The 21,318-nt window shown below is 42.5% G+C and overlaps 1 protein-coding gene across 1 annotated transcript in view; it reads right to left on the reverse strand.

Annotated features, from left to right (window-relative positions):
* Window positions 1-4,264: 4,264 nt before the first annotated feature.
* The window catches only part of LOC127879268 (intermembrane lipid transfer protein VPS13D-like), a 168,166-nt gene continuing 151,112 nt past the window's right edge, over window positions 4,265-21,318 (reverse strand). The window contains 5 exon segments of the mRNA XM_052426038.1: window positions 4,265-5,165; window positions 5,670-5,779; window positions 16,341-16,501; window positions 16,711-16,964; window positions 17,388-17,588. Of these exon segments, the coding sequence (XP_052281998.1) occupies window positions 5,070-5,165; window positions 5,670-5,779; window positions 16,341-16,501; window positions 16,711-16,964; window positions 17,388-17,588 (822 nt within the window). The 3' untranslated portion in view covers window positions 4,265-5,069.

A 21,318-nucleotide genomic window follows, 5' to 3' on the forward strand; every position in this document is an offset into this window, starting at 1 on the left:
CCTAGATATCAACTAGATGCAACTACTGACCAAGTTTGGTAAAGATCGGATGAATACAATTTGAATAAGAGTCCGGACAAAGTTTGGTGAAGATCGGATGAATACAATTTGAATTAGAGTCCGGACAAAGTGGCGCCGTTGAAAATGCACTAATTGACCCTATGACCTAGTTTTTGACCCGGCATGACCCATATTCGAACTTGGCCTATATATCAACTAGATGCAACTGCTGACCAAGTTTGGTGAAGATCGGATGAATACAATTTGAAATAGAGTCCGGACAAAGTGGCCCCTTTGAAAATGCACTTATTGACCCTATGACCTAGTTTTTGACCCGGCATGACCCATATTCGAACTTGGCCTAGATATCAACTAGATGCAACTGCTGACCAAGTTTGGTGAAGATCGGATGAATACAATTTGAATTAGAGTCCGGACAAAGTGATGCCTTCCGCCCGCCGCCCGCCCGCCGCCCGCCCGCCCGCCAAGGGGTTTCACATAATACGTCCCCTATTTTTGCCCCCGACCCTAACGATTTTTTTGGTCCATGGAAAAAAATCTGATGAAGAAAATGCTAAAATCACGTAAAATTTCATTGAAAACAGCCACCAATTAAACCTGGGTTGGTTTTCTATATTTTTCTCTTTGTTTCAATGAAAGTGTTCGCAATTTGAACAGTGAACAATAACCGGTCTGCACGTGTATACGAGACATCGCTTGACCTTATTGTTATTGAAGTGCGCATGCTAGCTGGCCAATCAACATTGAGCTCGCTTACACATGAAATGACGTTGTTAAATGAAATGTAACTAGAGCTTTGTCACTGAATGTGACTTATACCCCCATACCACTTTGACGCAGGATAAAAAGTTGTTTAAAAGTTTCGGATGAATACAATTTGAATTAGAGTCCGGACAAAGTGGCGCCGTTGAAAATGCACTAATTGACCCTATGACCTAGTTCTTGACCCGACATGACCCATATTCGAACTTGACCTAGATATCAACTAGATGCAACTACTGACCAAGTTTGGTAAAGATCGGATGAATACAATTTGAATAAGAGTCCGGACAAAGTGGCGCTGTTGAAAATGGACTAATTGACCCTATGACCTAGTTTTTTACCTGGCATGACCCATATTCGAACTTGGCCTAGATATCAACTAGATGCAACTACTGACCAAGTTTGGTGAAGATAAGATTTATACAATTTGAATTAGAGTCCGGACAAAGTAAAATGCACTAATTGACCCTTTGACCTAGTTTTTGACCCAGCATGACCCATATTCGGACTTGACCTAGATATCAACTAGATGCAACTACTGACCAAGTTTGGTGAAGATCGGATGAATACAATTTGAATTAGAGTCCGGACAAAGTGGCGCCGTTGAAAATGCACTAATTGACCCTATGACCTAGTTTTTGACCCGGCATGACCCATATTCGAACTTGGCCTATATATCAACTAGATGCAACTGCTGACCAAGTTTGGTGAAGATCGGATGAATACAATTTGAAATAGAGTCCGGACAAAGTGGCCCCTTTGAAAATGCACTTATTGACCCTATGACCTAGTTTTTGACCCGGCATGACCCATATTCGAACTTGGCCTAGATATCAACTAGATGCAACTGCTGACCAAGTTTGGTGAAGATCGGATGAATACAATTTGAATTAGAGTCCGGACAAAGTGATGCCTTCCGCCCGCCGCCCGCCCGCCCGCCAAGGGGTTTCACATAATACGTCCCGTATTTTATACGGGCGTATAAAAAGTAAATACTGTTCTTATCAATAAGAATGATCAAAGAATACAGGTATAGAGAAGTGTTGATATTATACAGATTTCTAACATTTTGAATATCTACATCATCTTATTTCACAATATCAATCATATGCATTAAACAGATACATATTTATTTTTCAACATTCTATTGACCGGCTGTCAACAAAGTTTTGATCAAAATATAGGAAAATTATGATCATTTTTCTGTATAAAAATGTGCAAATTGTCAAAATTAACCTTTTCTTGCGAAACAGTTTATTTTTCAATAACATATTAGAGCTGTTAAACACATTTTGAAAAAAACCAGACAGCTAAGATTATAAGAGAGGATATTTGTTGGATTCGGTGGAATATAGATTTTATTTCACAAGTGATCATAAAAAATATTATTCTAATTAAAATTGACATTCCACCGAATCCAACAAATTTTCTTTTTATTTAATGCTTCTTTTCACAGTTTATTTACATTGTAAAATAGTTTAACGGGAGAATTTCGCTTGTATAATGACGTCATTTCGTCAAAAAAAAGGTCGTCATTTCACAGTAAAACAGTGATAAAATATTGATAATTTTCACTGTTATTTTTCAGTGTTTGAAAAAGTTAAATATCAGTTTTATTTCACTGATATTTCTCTATAAACCACCGGAAAGCATAAAATAAATGTATGATGATTTAAAAAAATGATTTTTTACCAATTTTACAGGGTATATTTAGCTTACTAGCCTTTTCTTGACCGTTTAGTCTTCATTTATATTGGGGCATCTTTGCCTGAATTGTTAGCAGCTCCATGCCAGGTAAATATTGTTACTTAATGCAGTTAAATATGCTACGTAAATGAAACATATGCTGACAGTACTTAGCTTAAACTGAGCCTGAGCCACTCAGGGCTTTTGTATACTTTGAACACCGAATATTGGAATTCCCGAGCCACTGAATCTGAAAATCTTGAGGTTATAACGAAAGTAGACAGGCTTAAAATAACTTTCACAGAATATACATCTACTCCTTAACTAGAGCTATTATTTTACTTCAGTCAACTCAAAACAGTAAAAACTGAAGCAGGCGCAAGTTGGCAAACAACTTTTTAACATGCACTCTTAACACAAAGGCTAAATTTCAACATACATTACCTGATGATTAATGTTAAAAGCTGAACCAGTTCCAAAAATCCCGACTTTTATCACGTGGTTTAATTTTCCTTAGACAGAACATTCCTATTAAAACTGTTCAATTATTTAATTTATTAGTAACGGCTAGATTTATGTTATTTTGAATGGCATTAAGTTATATTGATAATTTATGTGGGATTGTACTTTAACTTCTAAAGTTTCATAGAAAATTATTAAAAGAATGATAATATATCCTATTCACTAAACCTTATACAGCTTTGACATTAATGAGTAACAGTTTTGCTGAACATGTTCACATTATTTTGCTGAACATTCACATTAATACATTTTCTCAACAGAGACATGCATACTTTGTGACTAAATATAAGTTTGATGAGAGAAAAGCGAGCAAGGAAAGTTTAAGTGTATATATTCTTGATATGCTGTTCACTGTGAAGAAAATTCTTATGAAATAAAAAAAAATATAGGATATATAAGAGTTCTAAAATATAGGATTCTGAGAAGTTTTATAGAAATAAAGGAGTTTGTTGACAGCCTGTATTTAATAATAAAAAATGTACCATTTCATATTGCTGAATTTTATACCAGTATATTTTTTGTCCTATTTGTTTATACATTTATGTAGAAATGTTCATGTAGAAAGACAAAACGTAGCTTCAAAACACATTTTCTATTTAATCAAACAATTAAATCAACTTTAAACAAAAAATCAAATAAATACAACAAGGTTATTGTCAAGCAATATGGTCCCCTACCGGCTCCACCATTGTCAGAAATTCCACCATTTTCAGATTTTTAAAAATTTTTTTTGGTTGCCATAGCAACCACAATTTTTGACATAGGAACAAAATAAAATGACGTGCATAATGTCCATATTGCCATCTATCCATGTTGCAAGTTTCATGAAAAAATATTAAGAACTTTTAAAGTTATCGCAGGATCCAGAAAACCACCATTTTCAGCAGTATTTCTAGACTATTTGTTGCCATAGCAACCAGAATTTTTGACGTAGGAACAAAATGAAATGATGTGCATAATGTCTTTATTGCCATCTATCCATGTTCCAAGTTTCATGAAAAAATATTAAGAAATCGCAGGATCCAGAAAAGTGTGACAGACAGACTCACAGACAGACAGACAGACAGACAGACAGACAGACAGACAGACAGACAGACAGACAGACAGACAGACAGACAGACAGACAGACAGACAGACAGACAGACAGACAGACAGACAGACAGACAGACAGACAGACAGACAGACAGACAGACAGACAGACAGACAGACAGACAGACAGACAGACAGACAGACAGACAGACAGACAGAGCGCAAACCATAAGTCCCCTAGGGGACAACAATCAGTTTTGTATAAGTTAAAAAGACCTTAAAGGAAAAGTATAAATTATTTACCTTGTTACAGTTTTAACTATAAAATTTGAGCAGTATACAGTGACTAGATGAAATCTGCTGTAATACACTCACTAGAGTGAGGCAAGTATGATGAAACACATTACGAGGAGTATTTTAGCTAAACAACATTGTTTTTCTAATGCAGCATTGATTACAATGACAAACTAACAGATAAAAATACTTGGATATTTAAAGATCACCTTATCTAAATATACCATATTTTTTAAAGTCAATCTTAATTCAATACTTGCTAGTTTTAAAAGAAGTAAACAAAATGAATACCAACAATTCATGACTCCTGGTCTAGTGAAATACCAACATACTACATGGATATAAGGAATTCATGCGTTTCACAAACACAAGTCAATGTATAAATCAACCATGGGAATCATTTTAAATGTGCGCACAAAACATGTACAACTTTGTGACTAAGAACTAATACAAATAACAAGAGTGCTATAACACAAACATGGTTTTCCTGTTTTACGTGTAAATCATGAAATTATGTATCACAAAAATGACTTACTGTACAAATACAGTTCAATAATAAAACTGAAAGTCATTATCACACAGGCTTTTCATGTACTTATATCACTTTATGAGAGCAATATAACCTTATCAGATAAAATGTCCCCCCGATCACACATAGCACTGCTCATTTATATCTGTCAGTCACATAGAATGTCCCCCCGATCACACATAGCACTGCTCATTTATATCTGTCAGTCACATAGAATGCCCCCCGATCACACATAGCACTGCTCATCTATATCTGTCAGAGGCTGAATACACATCTTCTGTTCATCAAACAGATTCTTTGCATAGTTGATCTGTTGGGAAACCTGTTGTAGAATAATTAGGAATGTTGTAAGCCATGTCTCAGTAGAACAATACATATTAATAAATACGCCCCTACTGGATAAACAATATACTTTGATAGACACAAGTTATATATGCACTGCTTTTATAAATACATTTTATTTGTATAAACATTCCCATAGCTTAACGCTGTAAGTAACAATACTTTTTAAAAAGGACAAACGTAAGTACTGCATATGATAAAAATTGTACACATCACTTGACATCATATCACCCAATTTTACAGTCTTAGTTATGCTTGCATGGTGTGGAAAAGAGGAAACATGCTAAGTATCATAATAACAAAAGTGTGCTTTTATTGTAATGATGTTTCTGTAATTAAACACACTTTTTCATTTATTCAGATTCTTTTATTCTTAAAAAAGTGAAATAGTTTTTAAAAATAGAATATTTGATCTATATTGATGACAGTTTTTATATTCAGTACATGCATGTAAGAGGTGAACGTTCACTGTATGGACCCTTACCCTCTGTGCAGTGGACTTGCCCTCACACCGTATCTGTGGAGTCTTATTGCTGGAGTGAGGAATACTGCTGCGGTCCTCCTTCCTGTGGATCTCTACATAGAAACGACCTTCTGAAACAGGGAACCAGACACTCCACTACAAGCAACAATGACCTTCTGAAACAGGGAACCAGACACTGCACTACAAGTAACAACGACCTTCTGAAACAGGGAACCAGACACTCCACTACAAGCAACAATGACCTTCTGAAACAGGAAACCAGACACTCCACTACAAGCAACAACGACCTTCTGAAACAGAGAAACTAACACTCCACTACAAGCAACTAACATAATAACAAGAAGCAATTACTGCTAATGGGCACAAACTGCTTATCCACTAAGTGGATTGAATCAAATATTTATCTTTGATAACTGAGTTATGAAATCTGGATAACCAAAATATGATCAACATTTTCCCACCTCTTTTAATGGATGACTACAATTAACAAGAGTATAACCTTTTTCAACAAGCAAATTCGTTGAATTGATATTCCCCCAAATAAACGTTTGGGACAATGCAAATCCCATGATATACAGTAGAATCATAAAGTGTAGGGTTATAATTAATAGGTAATAATTAAGTATTGGATAATTGATTTTATGAATTGCAATTCTCCTAATTGATATCTACACACCCATGAAGTTTCATGTTGAAATCTTGTAGTTTATCTAAGATATAGCCTTGAAAATGTACATCATACAAAAACAAAAAAGGAACTCTTAGTTAAGAATGCCCTGGGTAATGGTTCTTGTGCATGGAACTGCTTCCAATTGTTTTCTACACACACATGAGGTTATTGACAGTTCTGTGCTCTATCAAAAGGCATCATACCGACACCACAAGCCATTAACGCAAATTTTTCTAGTAAAATTCATTTTAATTAGTAATTACTTATCTGATATCATATGCTATTTACTCCAATAGGATCGTAATTTATCCGGAATTTTTCGTCCGAGGAATCCCACACTTTTCAGAAACCCGTCTAGTAGGACAGAGCGGTCACATAGTGCCGTGTAGCCGCACAACCAAAACGGGACATTACCCAGAATCCACTCTTATTCCAATAAAAAATATGAAATATTAGACGAAGAGCGGGTTGGGAGGTGGGACTTACTGATATCAGGTAAGTAATTACTAATTAAAATGAATTTTACTAGAAAAATTTGTTTTAATAGCTTAATAACGTTACCTGATATCATATGCTGAATTTGCAGCTGAGGCGGGAAGGTTCGCGAAAATCTCCCCATCACAGCGGAACCCATATCTCGGGTTCTCAGCTAATCTTCGTTATTACGGTATTAACTTAATTCACGGATAAGCGTAATATACTTATGCCGTAGAAGATACTACCGTTTGTGCAACCACAAGGGGGCCCAACAGATACAAGTTGTTCTGTTGGCACTCCAGAGAACGAAGATAAAAAGATGAAAAAGTAGTCTGATTCCTCCAGAAAGCAGCTTGAAGCACGTCAGAGAGTGGGGTATGATTAATATATGCCCACGAAGCCGACATTGCTCGTAATTCATGCGGTCTAATCTTAAAAAGGGATGAATTCCTTGAAGAAAGAGAAGAGTAAGCCCTTTTTATAGTCGAGGCTACCTAACGGGAAATAGAAGCCGCAGACACATCGCCCCCCCCCCCCCTTTTAAGGGAATGAAGAGTCTCTTACGAGAACCTCCAATAGACTTAACTCTACTAAGATAGAACTTCAAAGACCTGACAGGGCAGAGGAGTCTATCTTCATCTTCATTACCACAAGTTCTAGAAAGGGTTGGGACCTTGAAGGGTTTAGAAGCCATAGAGGGGAGTTGATTTTTAGCAAGGAATCCTGGCTGACACAACAAGGTGACAGAGCCATCGGAGGAATCAAAACGAAGATGGCTTTCTTCGATAGAAAGAGCATGAATTTCACTTCTACGTTTGGATGAAGCCATGGTAAGAAGGAAAACGGTCTTCCAGGTTAGGAACTGTAAAGAAGCCTGATTAAGGGGTTCATAGGGAGCTTTAACAAGTGATCCAAGAACACAAGCCAAATCCCATTTGGGGGTAAGAGAACGAGACACAGGACGTTTAAGTTCCATGGCTCGGATCAGTTCCGAAATGGCTGGGTCAGCACAGACTTGTGATGACTTACGAAAAGCCAAGGTATGCAAAAGCACAGATCTGTATCCTTTGATGGAGCTAAGAGAAAGTTTCTTATCATCAAAGAGATAGATTAGAAAATCTGCTATGCGTCTAGCAGAGGGATTGAGGGGATCAATTTTCCCTCGAACACACCAATTAGAGAAGAGTTTCCAGCGAGCATCATAGACTGCTCTGGTGGACTTTCTCCTTGCAGAGGCAACGAGCGTTGAAGCCCTGACAGAAAAGCGTTTCTTATGCAGGGATTGCTTGATAACGGCCAGACTTGTAAGTGGAACATGGGTGGATCCATGTGAAGTCTGCCTCTCTGAGATAGGAGATCTGACCTGTGCGGGAGTTCCCTGGGAAATTCATACAGGAGACCGAGAAGGTCGTTGAACCAGGATCTCCTGGGCCACCAAGGGGCTATCAGGAGGATCCGGCAAGAGCTCACCCTGATTTTCCCAAAGATTAGGGGAATTAGAATGGGTGGGGGATAAGCGTAAGCGTCCAGTTGATCCCAATCGAACGAAAGCGCGTCTACCGCCCAAGCTGCTGGTTCGTACACTGGACTCAAATACAGAGGAAGTCTGTGGTTGTCTCTGGTCGCAAACAGGTCGAACAGTGGATAACCAAATGTGAGGAATATCTGATTGGCCACTTCCTGATGAAGTGTCCATTCCGATGGAAGTAACTGGTGTTTGCGAGACAAACCGTCCGCCAGGGCGTTGAGACGACCTGGTATGTGTTTGGACAAGAGAGAGACGTTTAGGCTCTTGCAAAGAACAAGAAATTTCATTGTTTCCAGATACAGGGAGTGAGAGTGTGTCCCGCCCTGTTTCTGGATGTAAGCCACCACTGATGTGTTGTCTGTCGATACCATCACACAGGAGTCCCGAAGATGTGATTGGAATTGAGAAACAGCTAGAAAGACTGCTCGCATTTCGAGATTGTTTATGTGCAGGAGAGACTCCTGAGGAGACCACAATCCTGATAATGTCAGGCTGCGGGGTTCCGGGTGAGCGCCCCAACCTTCCATGCTCGCATCCGTTATGAGATGTAAAGACGGTTGCGGGGGAAGAAGCGGTACTCCTGCCAATAGGGTCTCCTCGTCTAGCCACCATTGAAGGTGGGGGACTAAGGACGGAAGGATGGGAATCTGTGTAAGCAGATTGTCTGGAGACCATTTCCATCGAGCTGAGAGATAGTGCTGAAGAGGACGTAGGAAGAGACGTCCCAACTGCACGAAGTCTGCTACAGAGCTCAGGATACCGTTGAGTGAGAGGAAATCTTGAGCTGTGGTTGAGATTGGGACAGCACCCCTCTGACCTTCAAAAGTCTGATATACGTTGCGGTGAGACCCTGACCCGATTGATGTGGGTCAGAAAATTCATTCCCACGAATATGAAATCCTGAGAGGGAATGAGGTCTGACTTGGCTACATTGAGAAGGAGTCCTAAAGAGAGGAGCTCGTTCCAAGAGAACTCTAGGTGTAGCAGAAGCAGTTGACGATAGAGCTGGTGTAAGAGCCAATCGTCGAAATACTGAAGCAGTTGAACCCCGTGTAATCGGAGGTGTGCGCTCACTGCGGCCATGAGTTTGGTGAAAACTCGTGGAGCCGTGGCCAATCCAAAGGGCATCGCCCGAAACTTGTAGACCTGGCCTCGAAAGGAGAAGCGCAGGTACTTCCGGTAGTTGGGATGGATAGGAACATGGAAGTATGCATCTTCCAGGTCCAAGGAAACCCCCCATTGCATGGGTTTGATGGAGCGCCGAATGAAGGCAGGAGTCTCCATCTTGAAAGTAGGTTTGACTAGAAACGTGTTGAACACTTTTAAGTCTATGACTGGTCTCCAGGAGCCGCTTTTCTTTTGAACAAGGAAAAGGCGACTGTAAAATCCTGGAGAACAAGGGTCGTGAACCCTTTCTACCGCCTGTTTTTCCAGGAGTCCGAGAATGGAGTCTGGAAGTTGTGGATGCGGAGATACCAGATCTATTGGGACGCGAGAGAGTGGGGGCCTTTTTTCGATTGAAAAGTGAGGCCTTGTGTGACAAGAGAATGAACCCACCCCGAAGTTATTTGGAGCCATCGATTTGCGAAGTGCATAAGTCTGGCCCCGACTGGTACCTCTGGCATAAGAGGTTGTGGCGGTAGAAAGGGGTATGACCTAGGGCTGACCTTTAGGAGGTCCACCCTTGCTGGAAGAAGGATTAAATGACTTCTGTCCGCATTGGGTTTGCCCTTACTCCAATTTTGTTTTACAGAAGGCTTCCGATAGGAAGTTGTTCTGTTCTGAAAAGGAGGCCTATTTGTGGGCTGACGTGGAGCAGACGGACGCTTAGTAGGGAAACTGTCCCTTTTAGCGTTCTTGGCCTGTGGGGCTCCTGGGGGCTTAGAAGCAGGGCACTTAAAAACCACAGGGCGCTGGCCAGAGTTGCTCCTAGCTAAGGAGGCATGTATCTGATCTTCACGATCAGCAGTAAGTGCCGACTGGATCCTCCCTCCGAAAAGAGACTCTGCGGTTAGTGGAGCAGTTCGAAGGGAGTTTACGCCTGTTTCCAAAAGGAAATTATTGGGCAAGGAAGAGAGGATAAGGTCTCTCCGAAGCCTTAACATCTCAGACATAGACGACACAGCATTGTGAGATAAACACTGCGTAGTACGTGAAAGATGTATCAACAAGGCCCGGAGCTCCTCTGGAATTGAATCAGAGAGCTCCCAAACCAAGTCTAAGGCTGTGGCTGCCATGAGATCTAGCTGGTTAACCAGACCTATGGAACGGCGTTCTCTCAGCTCCCAATTTTCCAACAGGGAAAGAGGGACTGATGTATGGGATGATGAAGGCATTGTAAGTGACAGCTTACTAATGTCAGCATCAGGAACCGGAAGTTTGGAAAGGTCCAAACCGGTAGCAGGGTCGGGTACCGGGGCCTTATAACTTTTCCCGCCGTCCATCTGTTTAGGCTCCGTCAGCTCCTTAGGGGCTTTCCATGGAGTTGGCGAAGGCTTATTGGGTGGTTCAAGTGACTGGAAAACAGCCATTGTGGAAGAGCCAATAGGAAGGCGTAGATCCACTCCGGAAGTAGCCTTACTTATCCTGCCGGGCTCTCGTCTGCGTGCTACCTGTTCTGTAACGGTAACCGCAGATCCTGTGAGAGACAAGGAAGGGCGGGGGCAGAAGTCCTCATCTAAGGTATTGAACATAAGTTCGTATACCTGATTGATGGAGGCCAAATAATAAAGTTCGGCCTCATTAGACTCCGAACCCGCCTCAATCAAACCATCTGCGGGAGCATTGGATTGATTGAAACCGGTGGATATAGGAGAAGGAATAATAGATTCATTCGCTTCTATCATGAGAGAATCGTTTTCCGGCACCATCAAAGATATAGCTGGTGAGTTAGGTCTCTCAGAGATCAAGTCAGTAGACTCACTTTGAATACCAGAGGTCGCTGGTAAAGGATCAGTCGAAAAGGGGACAAAGATTCCCGGCGACTGTTGGATCCACAAAGTATTGGGATTTGATGGTGTAGCGGCAGCCCGGGGTATACTTCTATGCAATGTGGAAGAGACCCGTGGGGCTGAAAACGCAGCCGATGTGGTTAGATTAACCCCTGTACCTTGAGCCTGATATGTATGCAAACTAGTGTTTGAATACAAATTATGCTCAGTGGTTGTAGGAACGGCTGAAGTGTGTGTTGAGGCCAAAATAGAGGCCGACACACGTGGGAGGGTGTCAATAGATTCCTCAGAGAAGGATCGACTAGGGGACCTAGGAGTCCGAGAGCGCCTAATAGAGGAAGGTCTATGTCCCTTATCCCTGCGACGCCGAGACACTGTTCGGCGGCGCTGGGAATGATGTTTCCTGATCGAACGTCTCCCCGAGCGCTGGCGTGATCGCTCTTTACGAGGCAATCTACGCCGAGAAACACTCGGTGAGCGTGAACGACGTCCCCTCCGATAATGATGAGGGCTATTTGAAGTAGACGATGAGTCATACGACGACGAGCCCGAGGTGGAGGAGTAGCCGGAAACATCAGACACTACACGTTTACGTCTGTGACTCACAGTAGAAACGCGGCTGCGTCTACCTTTGTGGAGTACTGACAAGGTAGTGTCAACATCTACGGTGACCGGAACGGTCTGTGGCACAGACCGAAACCCGATGACCGGATCGGTCATTACATGACTGGTGACCGGACCGGTCAATGACCGGTGACCGGTTGACCGGACCGGTTATAGCATGACCGGTGACCGGACCGGTCAGTGACGGGTCATAGCATGACCGGTGACCGGACCGGTCAATGTTGACCGGTGAAGTCTCCGGACCGGTCAACTGGTCATTCCCGATGAACGGACCGGGCAAATTTTGTCCGGTGTCGTCACGGGGTAGGGACCGATGCCTGGCAGCTACTGGTGGCATATGGTCAAGATCGTGTGGTGAAAAGTCCCGACACACGGAACTTTTCCTACGTTGATCTGATGCCGAGTCATTCAACTGGTCATTCCCGATGAACGGACCGGGCAAATTTTGTCCGGTTTCGTCACGGGGTAGGGACCGATGCCTGGCAGCTACTGGTGGAGTATGGTCAAGATCGTGTGGTGAAAAGTCCCGACACACGGAACTTTCCCTACTTTGATATGAACTATTCTTGTTGCGTCCACGACTCTTGAAGGGTCGACGCTTGATGGCCCAGGTATCTGCAGACAAATGCTCACAGAAAGGGCAGCAGTTATCCTGGGTACATCCTGCACACGACAGGCAGCTACCATGGTTGTCCCATGCTGCCTTTGTGTGTCCACATGAGCCACGTGTTTGAGGCATATTTTGCCTTGAACAAACAAACAAATACACAAAACGATACCGAAATACACGGATATATATACGGAGAATGTTTTAACGCAATACAAAAACTTCTCTATTCTGTTAAACAGAAGAATCCAGCGAAACAGAAGCAACAATTAAGTTAATAACAAAATGTCGGCCTTTGTATATCGCCATCCGGAATAAGAGTGAATTCTGGGTAATGTCCCGTTTTGGTTGTGCGGCTACACGGCACTATGTGACCGCTCTGTCCTACTAGACGGGTTTCTGAAAAGTGTGGGATTCCTCGGACGAAAAATTCCGGATAAATTACGATCCTATCGGAGTAAATAGCATATGATATCAGGTAACGTAATTAAGCTATTAAAATACATATAACTGCAAATTGCAAAATTTAATTGGACTAAATATTAATATGTAAAAAATTCTATTAACTAACTAAAATGAGGCTTAATAAGTTAAAAGAAGTTATGTTTTCCCTAAGAAACTGTGTGAAAATTGGCCCACAGCAGTCAGCTTTTACAACCCCCCTGCCCCTCCCCCAGCTAACCTTCCATAGTGTGGCTGGATTAAGAGTATTTAAGAGTCCAACCCCCTTGTCCCTTCCCAGTTGACCGCCAGCTTATCTTTTTCAGAGTGGCTAGAGTAGAAGTAGTCAGTATATTTAAAGCTCTTCCCCTGCCATTCCCCCTCCCCAGTTAATCCCCAGCTTACCTTCCACAGTGTGGCTGGAGTAAGAGAAGACAGTGTGTTCAAGTCCCCCCCTTTCCCCTCCCCAGTTGCCCCCCCCCCCCTCCAGCTTACCTTTCTCAGAGTGGCTCGAGTAGGAGTAGTCAGTGTATTTCAAGTCCCCCACCCCTTGCCCCTGCCCAGTTGACCCCCAGCTGACCTTTCTCAGTGTGGTTCGAGTAGGAGTAGTCAGTGTATTTCAAGTCCCCCACCCCTTGCCCCTGCCCAGTTGACCCCCAGCTGACCTTTCTCAGCGTGGTTCGAGTAGGAGTAGTCAGTGTATTTCAAGTCCCCCACCCCTTGCCCCTGCCCAGTTGACCCCCAGCTGACCTTTCTCAGTGTGGCTCGAGTAGGAGTAGTCAGTGTATTTCAAGTCCCCCACCCCTTGCCCCTGCCCAGTTGACCCCCAGCTTACCTTTCTCAGAGTGGCTCGAGTAGGAGTAGTCAGTGTATTTCAAGTTCCCCACCCCTTGCCCCTCCCCAGTTGACCCCAGCTGACCTTTCTCAGTGTGGCTCGAGTAGGAGTAGTCAGTGTATTTCAAGTCCCCCACCCCTTGCCCCTCCCCAGTTGACCCCAGCTGACCTTTCTCAGTGTGGCTAGAGTAGGAGTAGTCAGTGTATTTCAAGTCCCCCACCCCTTGCCCCTGCCCAGTTGACCCCCAGCTGACCTTTCTCAGTGTGGCTCGAGTAGGAGTAGTCAGTGTATTTCAAGTCCCCCACCCCTTGCCCCTGCCCAGTTGACCCCCAGCTGACCTTTCTCAGTGTGGCTCGAGTAGGAGTAGTCAGTGTATTTCAAGTCCCCCACCCCTTGCCCCTCCCCAGTTGACCCACAGCTGACCTTTCTCAGCGTGGTTCGAGTAGGAGTAGTCAGTGTATTTCAAGTCCCCCACCCCTTGCCCCTCCCCAGTTGACCCACAGCTGACCTTTCTCAGTGTGGTTCGAGTAAGAGTAGTCCGTGTGTTTCATGTCCCCCCCTTTGTCCTTCCCCAGTTGACCCCTAGCTAACCTTCCACAGAGTGGCTGGAGTAAGAGCAGTGTGCTTCAAGTCATCCCCACTCCCTTGCCCCTCCACAGTTGACCTTCCACAGTGTGGCTTGAGTAAGAGTATTCGGTGTGTTTCAAGTCCTACCCTCTGTCTCTCCCTAGTTGACCACTAGCTAAGCTTTCTCAGAGTTGTTGGAGTAAGAGTAGTCAGTGTGTTTCATGTCCCCCCCCCCTGCCTGTCCCTCCCCAGATGACCCCCAGCTAACCTTTCTCAGGGTGGCTCGAGTAGGAGTAGTCAGTATATTTCAAGTCTCCCCCCCTCTTTGTCCTCTCCACAGTTAACACTCTGTTAACCTTCCACAGTATGGCTAGAGTGAGAGCAGTCAGTGTGTTTCATGTCCCCCCTTTGCCCCTCTCCAGTTGACACCAAGCTAACCTTTCTCATTTAGGTTAGAGTAAGAGTAGTCAGTGTGTTTCAATCCCCTGGCCTCTTGTCCCTCCCCAGTTGACCCCCAGCTAACCTTCCACAGAATGGCTGGAGTAAGAGTAGTCAGTGTGTTTCAAGTCCCCCCTGTCCCTCCCCAATTGACCCCCAGCTCACAGAGTGGCTGGAGTAAGAGTAGTCAGTGTGTTTCAAGTCCCCCCTGTCCCTCCCCAGTTGACCCCAGCTAACCTTTCTCAGAGTGGCTGGAGTTAGAGTAGTCAGTGTGCTTCAAATCCCCCCTGTCCCTCCCCAGTTGATCCCCAGCTAACCTTTGTCAGAGTGGCTGGAGTAAGAGTAGTCAGTGTGTTTCAAGTCCTACCCCCTGTCCCTCCCCAGTTGACCCCCAGCTAACTTTTCTCAGTGTGGCTGGAGTAGTCAGTGTGCTTCAAGTCCCTCCATGTCCCTCCCAAGTTGACCCCCAGCTAACCTTTCTCAGTGTCGCTGGAGTAAGAGTAGTCAGTGTGTTTCAAGTCCCCCCCATGTCCCTCCCAAGTTGACCCCCAGCTAACCTTTCTCAGTATGGCTGGAGTAAGTGTAGTCAGTGTGCTTTAAGTCCCCCCATGTCCCTCCCAAGTTGACCCCCAGCTAACCTTTCTCAGTATGTCTGGAGTAAGTGTAGTCAGTGTGCTTCAAGTCCCCCCCATGTCCCTCCCAAGTTGACCCCAGCTAACCTTTCTCAGTATGGCTGGAGTAAGAGTAGTCAGTGTGCTTCAAATCCCCCCCATGTCCCTCCCCAGTTGACCCCCAGCTAACCTTTCTCAGTATGGCTGGAGTAAGTGTAGTCAGTGTGCTTCAAGTCCCCCCCATGTCCCTCCCAAGTTGACACCCAGCTAACCTTTCACAGTATGGCTGGAGTAAGAGTAGTCAGTGTGCTTCAAATCCTCCCTGTCCCTCCCAAGTTGACCCCCAGCTAACCTTTCTCAGTATGTTTGGAGTAAGAGTAGTCAGTGTGCTTCAAGTCCCCCCCATGTCCCTCCCCAGTTGACCCCCAGCTAACCTTTCTCAGTATGGCTGGAGTTAGAGTAGTCAGTGTGCTTCAAGTTCCCCATGTCCCTCCCAAGTTGACCCCCAGCTAACCTTTCTCAGTATGGCTGGAGTAAGAGTAGTCAGTGTGTTTCAAGTCCCCCCATGTCCCTCCCCAGTTGACCCCCAGCTAACCTTTCTCAGTATGGCTGGAGTAAGTGTAGTCAGTGTGTTTCAAGTCCACCCCATGTCCCTCCCCAAATTACCCCCAGCTTACCTTTCTCAGTATGTCTGGAGTAAGTGTAGTCAGTGTGCATCAAATCCCCCCATGTCCCTCCCAAGTTGACCCCCAGCTAATCTTTCTCAGTGTGGCTGGATTAAGAGTAGTCAGTGTGTTTCAAGTCCCCCCCATGTCCCTCCCCAGTTGACCCCCAGCTAACCTTTCTCAGTATGGCTGGAGTAAGAGTAGTCAGTGTGTTTCAAGTCCCCCCCATGTCCCTCCCAAGTTGACCCCCAGCTAACCTTTCTCAGTATGGCTGGAGTAAGAGTAGTCAGTGTGTTTCAAGTTGAGGAGGATGCTGTCTGGATGGGGCTCCAGAGTCTTCAGGATGAACAACTGGTCACTGGTGATCAGCACAAACTTCTCGTCAGCCCCAGATAGCAGGTAATCAAAGGCTATGAACCTGTAGGATAGAAGGGGAAGGGTAACCGGTCATATCTCAATAATGTGATAAAAACCAATCAACAGTTGTAAATTTGAAGTACATGCATTGTTGTTTGTTACAAATTGGACAATGCAGTCACCATCAGTAACATGGAGTAGAAGCCTATACAGTTTAAACAGTAACACTGTTAATGTGATAACTAAATATGCACATGATGAGACCCATACCTTTCTGTGAACCTGTGTTCATTGATCCTGTACAGGAGAGCCTGTGACTCAGCCTGCCTCGGATGGTACATGGGTAGCAGTCCTCCCGGCCCGTGACAGCAGCGGGGAACCCGCATCTGGTCTGGGGTCATGTGGCTGCTCCTCCTACTAACGTCACGCACTGCATTAGACATCCCAGACGCCAGGTCCAGCACCCCAGCCACAGGCTTAGTGACCAGCCCTGTCACACCTTGGTACAGACCCTTTCCAAAACCCTGTAATGCGAGGTGTAAATGATAGGTATACATTGTGTACTGATTGCAATACTTTTGAACAGGGACAACATTGGTTTTAAAGAGTGGTATTTAATCATAAACTGACTCATCAATAAAAAATCTTTGAGCTTAAATTGAACACATTTTTTATTATTTGTATATTTTTTACCTTTAACCATGACTTGTGATATTGACCTTTGATCTGGGAACTTGGTTTTATATGCTAAATTCTGTCATGTATATTACTTCAGTAAAGGTTTTCTTATGATAATTTATTGTTGCTTTTAAGTTATATGAGAATTCATCCATGCTTGACATTAAAATAATCTGCCCAAACAGAAAAAAAATGTATTGAAAACTTTTTTTGTCCGTAACTCAATGACCATAGAATAAGATAGCTATTTTTCTTTTAACATCCCAAACCTCGAGTCCCCCAGTCACTAGTCCCTCAAATGGCTTGGTGATACTGGACACTCCTCCTATCATTCCATGTGCAAACCCCTTCCATCCCGCCTTGAACTGGCCCGAACTGGACTTGGCGCTGGTACGGATCTGCTGCCTCTTCACATTGTGCTTGCTGTCCTGGTGCACTGTACTGAGACCCTCTGACAATGCACCTGTCATCTGTACACATACATTCACAGTGGATAAAGTTAACAATGCCCTGTCATCTGTACACATGCAGTCACAATGGGATAGTGTTAACAATGCCTTGTCACATGTACACATGCAGTCACAATGGGATAGTGTTAACAATGCACCTTTCATCTGTACACATAGAGTAACAATAGATAGTGTAAACAATGCACCTGTCACCTGTACACACACAGTCACAATATAGTATTAACAATGGACCTGTCACCTGTACACATACAGTCACAAGTTGATAGTGTAAACAATCCACCTGTCACATGTACACATACAGTCACAAGAGGATATTAACAATCCACCTGTAATATGTACACAGTCACAAGTTGATAGTGTAAACAATCCACCTGCCACCTGTCTACATACAGTCACAGGAGAATAGTGTTAACAATCCACCTGTTACCTGCACACAAACAGTAACAAGAGGATAGTGTGTACAATCCACTTGTCATATGTACTCAAACAGTCACAAGATGATAGTGTTAACAATCCACCTGTCACCTGTACACAAACAGTCACAAGAATATAATGTTAACAATCCACCTGTCACCTGTACAAAAACAGTCACAAGAGGATATTGTTAACAATCCACCTGTCACCTGTATACAAACAGTCACAAGAGGGTAGTGTTAACAATGCACCTGTCACATGTACACATAGCCACAAGAAGGTAGTGTTAACGATCCGTCCGTAACATGTAAACAAACAGTCACAAGAAGGTAGTGTTAACAATCCACCTGTCACCTGTACACAAAGAGTCACAAGTTGAAAAATTATAACAATCCACCTGCCATATGTACACATAGCCACAAGAGGATAGTGTTAACAATCCACCTGTCACCTGTACACAAACAGTCACAAGAGGATACTGTTAACAATGCACATGTCATCTGTACACATACAGTCACAAGAGGATAGTGTTAACAATCCACCTGCCACCTGTACAAAAACAGTCACAATATAGTTTTACAATGGACGTGTCGCCTGTACACATACAGTCAAAGTTGATAGCGTAAACAATCCACATGTCATCTGTACACAAACAATCACAAGAGGATAGTGTTAACAATCCACCTGTCACCTGTACACAAACAGTAGCAATATAGTTTTAAGAATGGACCTGTCACCTGCACACATACAGTCACAAGTTGATTATGTTAACAATCAACCTGTCATCTGTACACAAACAATCATAAGAGGATAGTGTTAACAATCCACCTGTCACCTGAAAAAATATAGAATATTATGTGAGTTTTGGATGAAGATCAAGTTTATCATGTGAGGCTTAGAACCATGTTAGCGCAAGGCTTGTCTAACACTATCATGGTTTTAGCCGAGCATGATAAACTTGATCTTTATCCAAAACTCACATAATATTCTATTTATCCTATTATTTCCTCCTTTTTTCCATTAATAATTATAAAATATCGCACTTTTTGACGATTTTTATCTTTCCGTAGTTGACAAAAACATATTCTCCAATTTTGGGAAAATCCCAAATCTGATCTAAAAATAGATAGTATAAAGCTAAAGTTTATACGATCTTTGTTATACTATCGATTTTCAACTGGTAATAGGATAAATAACAATCCACCTGTCACCTGTATACAAACAGTCACAATATAGTTTTAACAATGGACCTGTCACCTGTACACATACAGTCACACGTTGCTAGTGTTAACAATCCACCAGTCACCTGTACACAACATTGATAGTGTTAACAATCCACCTGTCACCTGTACACAGACAATCACAAGAGGATAGTTTTTAACAATGAACCTGTCACCTGTACACATAGCCACAAGAGGATAGTGTTAACAATCCACCTGTCATCTGTACACAAACAGTCTCAAGAGGATAGTGTTAACAATCCACCTGTCAACTGCACACAAACAGTCACAGTTTTAACAATGGACCGGTCACCTGTACACACACAGTCACAAGTTGACAGTGTTAACAATGGACCTGTCATCTGTACACATAGCCATAAGAGGATAGTGTTAACAATGAATCTGTCACCTGTACACATAGCCACAAGAGGATAGTGTTAACAATCCACCTGTCATCTGTACACAAACAGTCTCAAGAGGATAGTGTTAACAATCCACCTGTCAACTGCACACAAACAGTCACAGTTTTAACAATGGACCGGTCACCTGTACACACACAGTCACAAGTTGACAGTGTTAACAATGGACCTGTCATCTGTACACATAGCCATAAGAGGATAGTGTTAACAATGAACCTGTCACCTGTACAAATAGCCACAAGAGGATAGTGTTAACAATCCACCTGTCACCTGTACACAAACAGTAACAAGAGTATAGTGTTAATAATCAACCTGTCACAGGTTTTTTTTTCCATTTTTTGGGAAGATAGCCCATGGCTTTGGAATTGGGAATTTTATCGGCATTTGCATGAAATTGGGAAAATAAATTCATAAGCCTTTTTTTCCACACGAAAAGTCCGATGATTAGGGAAATGCTAAATTTGATTTAACTCTTTATAATCATTCAAATTAAAAGAAAAAAATCATATAATACTTTGTTAGATGTAATTGAATTAAAATTGAGATAAAATACACATAAGACTTCTTTCTAAAAAAAAAAAAATAAAAAAAAAATAATTTTTTTTTTGGTTTGTTGGAAATTGGGAATTTTTTGCCACATTTTGGGAAAAAAATATACTTTTTGGGATTGAAAACATAGCCGAATTTCGGTTATAAAATCGGGCCAAAAAAAACCCTGCGTCATCTGTACACATAAAGTCACAATATAGTTTTAACAATAGACCTGTCACCGGTACACAAAGAGTCATGAGTTAATAGTGTTAACAATCCCCCTGTCATCTGTTTACAAAGTCACAAGAGGGTAGTGTGAAGAAAGCAACAAGTCATCTGGAGACATCCAGTCAAGAGAGATAATCTTAACCTATATTATCAATAAATGCATACAAATTTGCCATATACTGGAAATTAATTAACAAGCATTTGTCTGTATTTAAATTTGTAGGCTACACTTCATCACTGTTATGATTGTACGCGCTTATCTAAACCATGTGTGGATAGTAGTAACATAGGGCATAAAATGGCCATAAAAGAGAAGACCCTCAGCTCTTTTTCCCAAAGTAATTGATGATGGAAACAGGATTTTTACGCAGCCAAATGTATGTCTAAGCTGTAAAAACAAAAACAGGGTTGTCTCATATTAAAACAAATTTTTATAGTAAAATTCATTTTAATTAGTAATTACTTACCTGCTATCTAATTGCTTACTTACTCCGAAGGATCGTAATTTATCCGGAAACTTTCTGTCCGAAGAATCCCACACTTTTCATGAACCCGTCAGGTCAGGTCAGAACGGTCACATAGTGCCGTGTAGCCGTATAACCAAAATGGGATATTACCCAGAAATCACTCTTATTCCAATAAACAATATGAAAATATTAGACGAAGAGCGGCGTGGGAGGTGGGACTTACCGATAGCAGGTAAGTAATTACTAATTAAAATGAATTTTACTATAAAAATTTGTTAATTACGTTACCTGCTATCTAATTGCTGACTTTGCAGCTGCGGCGGGAAGGTTCGCGAAAATCTCCCCATCACAGCGGAACCCATATCTCGGGTTCTCAGCTAATCTTCGTTATTACGGTATTAACTTAATTCACGGATAAGCGTAATATATAATTATGCCGTAGAAGATACTA

This window comes from Dreissena polymorpha, chromosome 4, assembly GCF_020536995.1.
Source record: "Dreissena polymorpha isolate Duluth1 chromosome 4, UMN_Dpol_1.0, whole genome shotgun sequence".
Classification (NCBI taxonomy): domain Eukaryota; kingdom Metazoa; phylum Mollusca; class Bivalvia; order Myida; family Dreissenidae; genus Dreissena; species Dreissena polymorpha.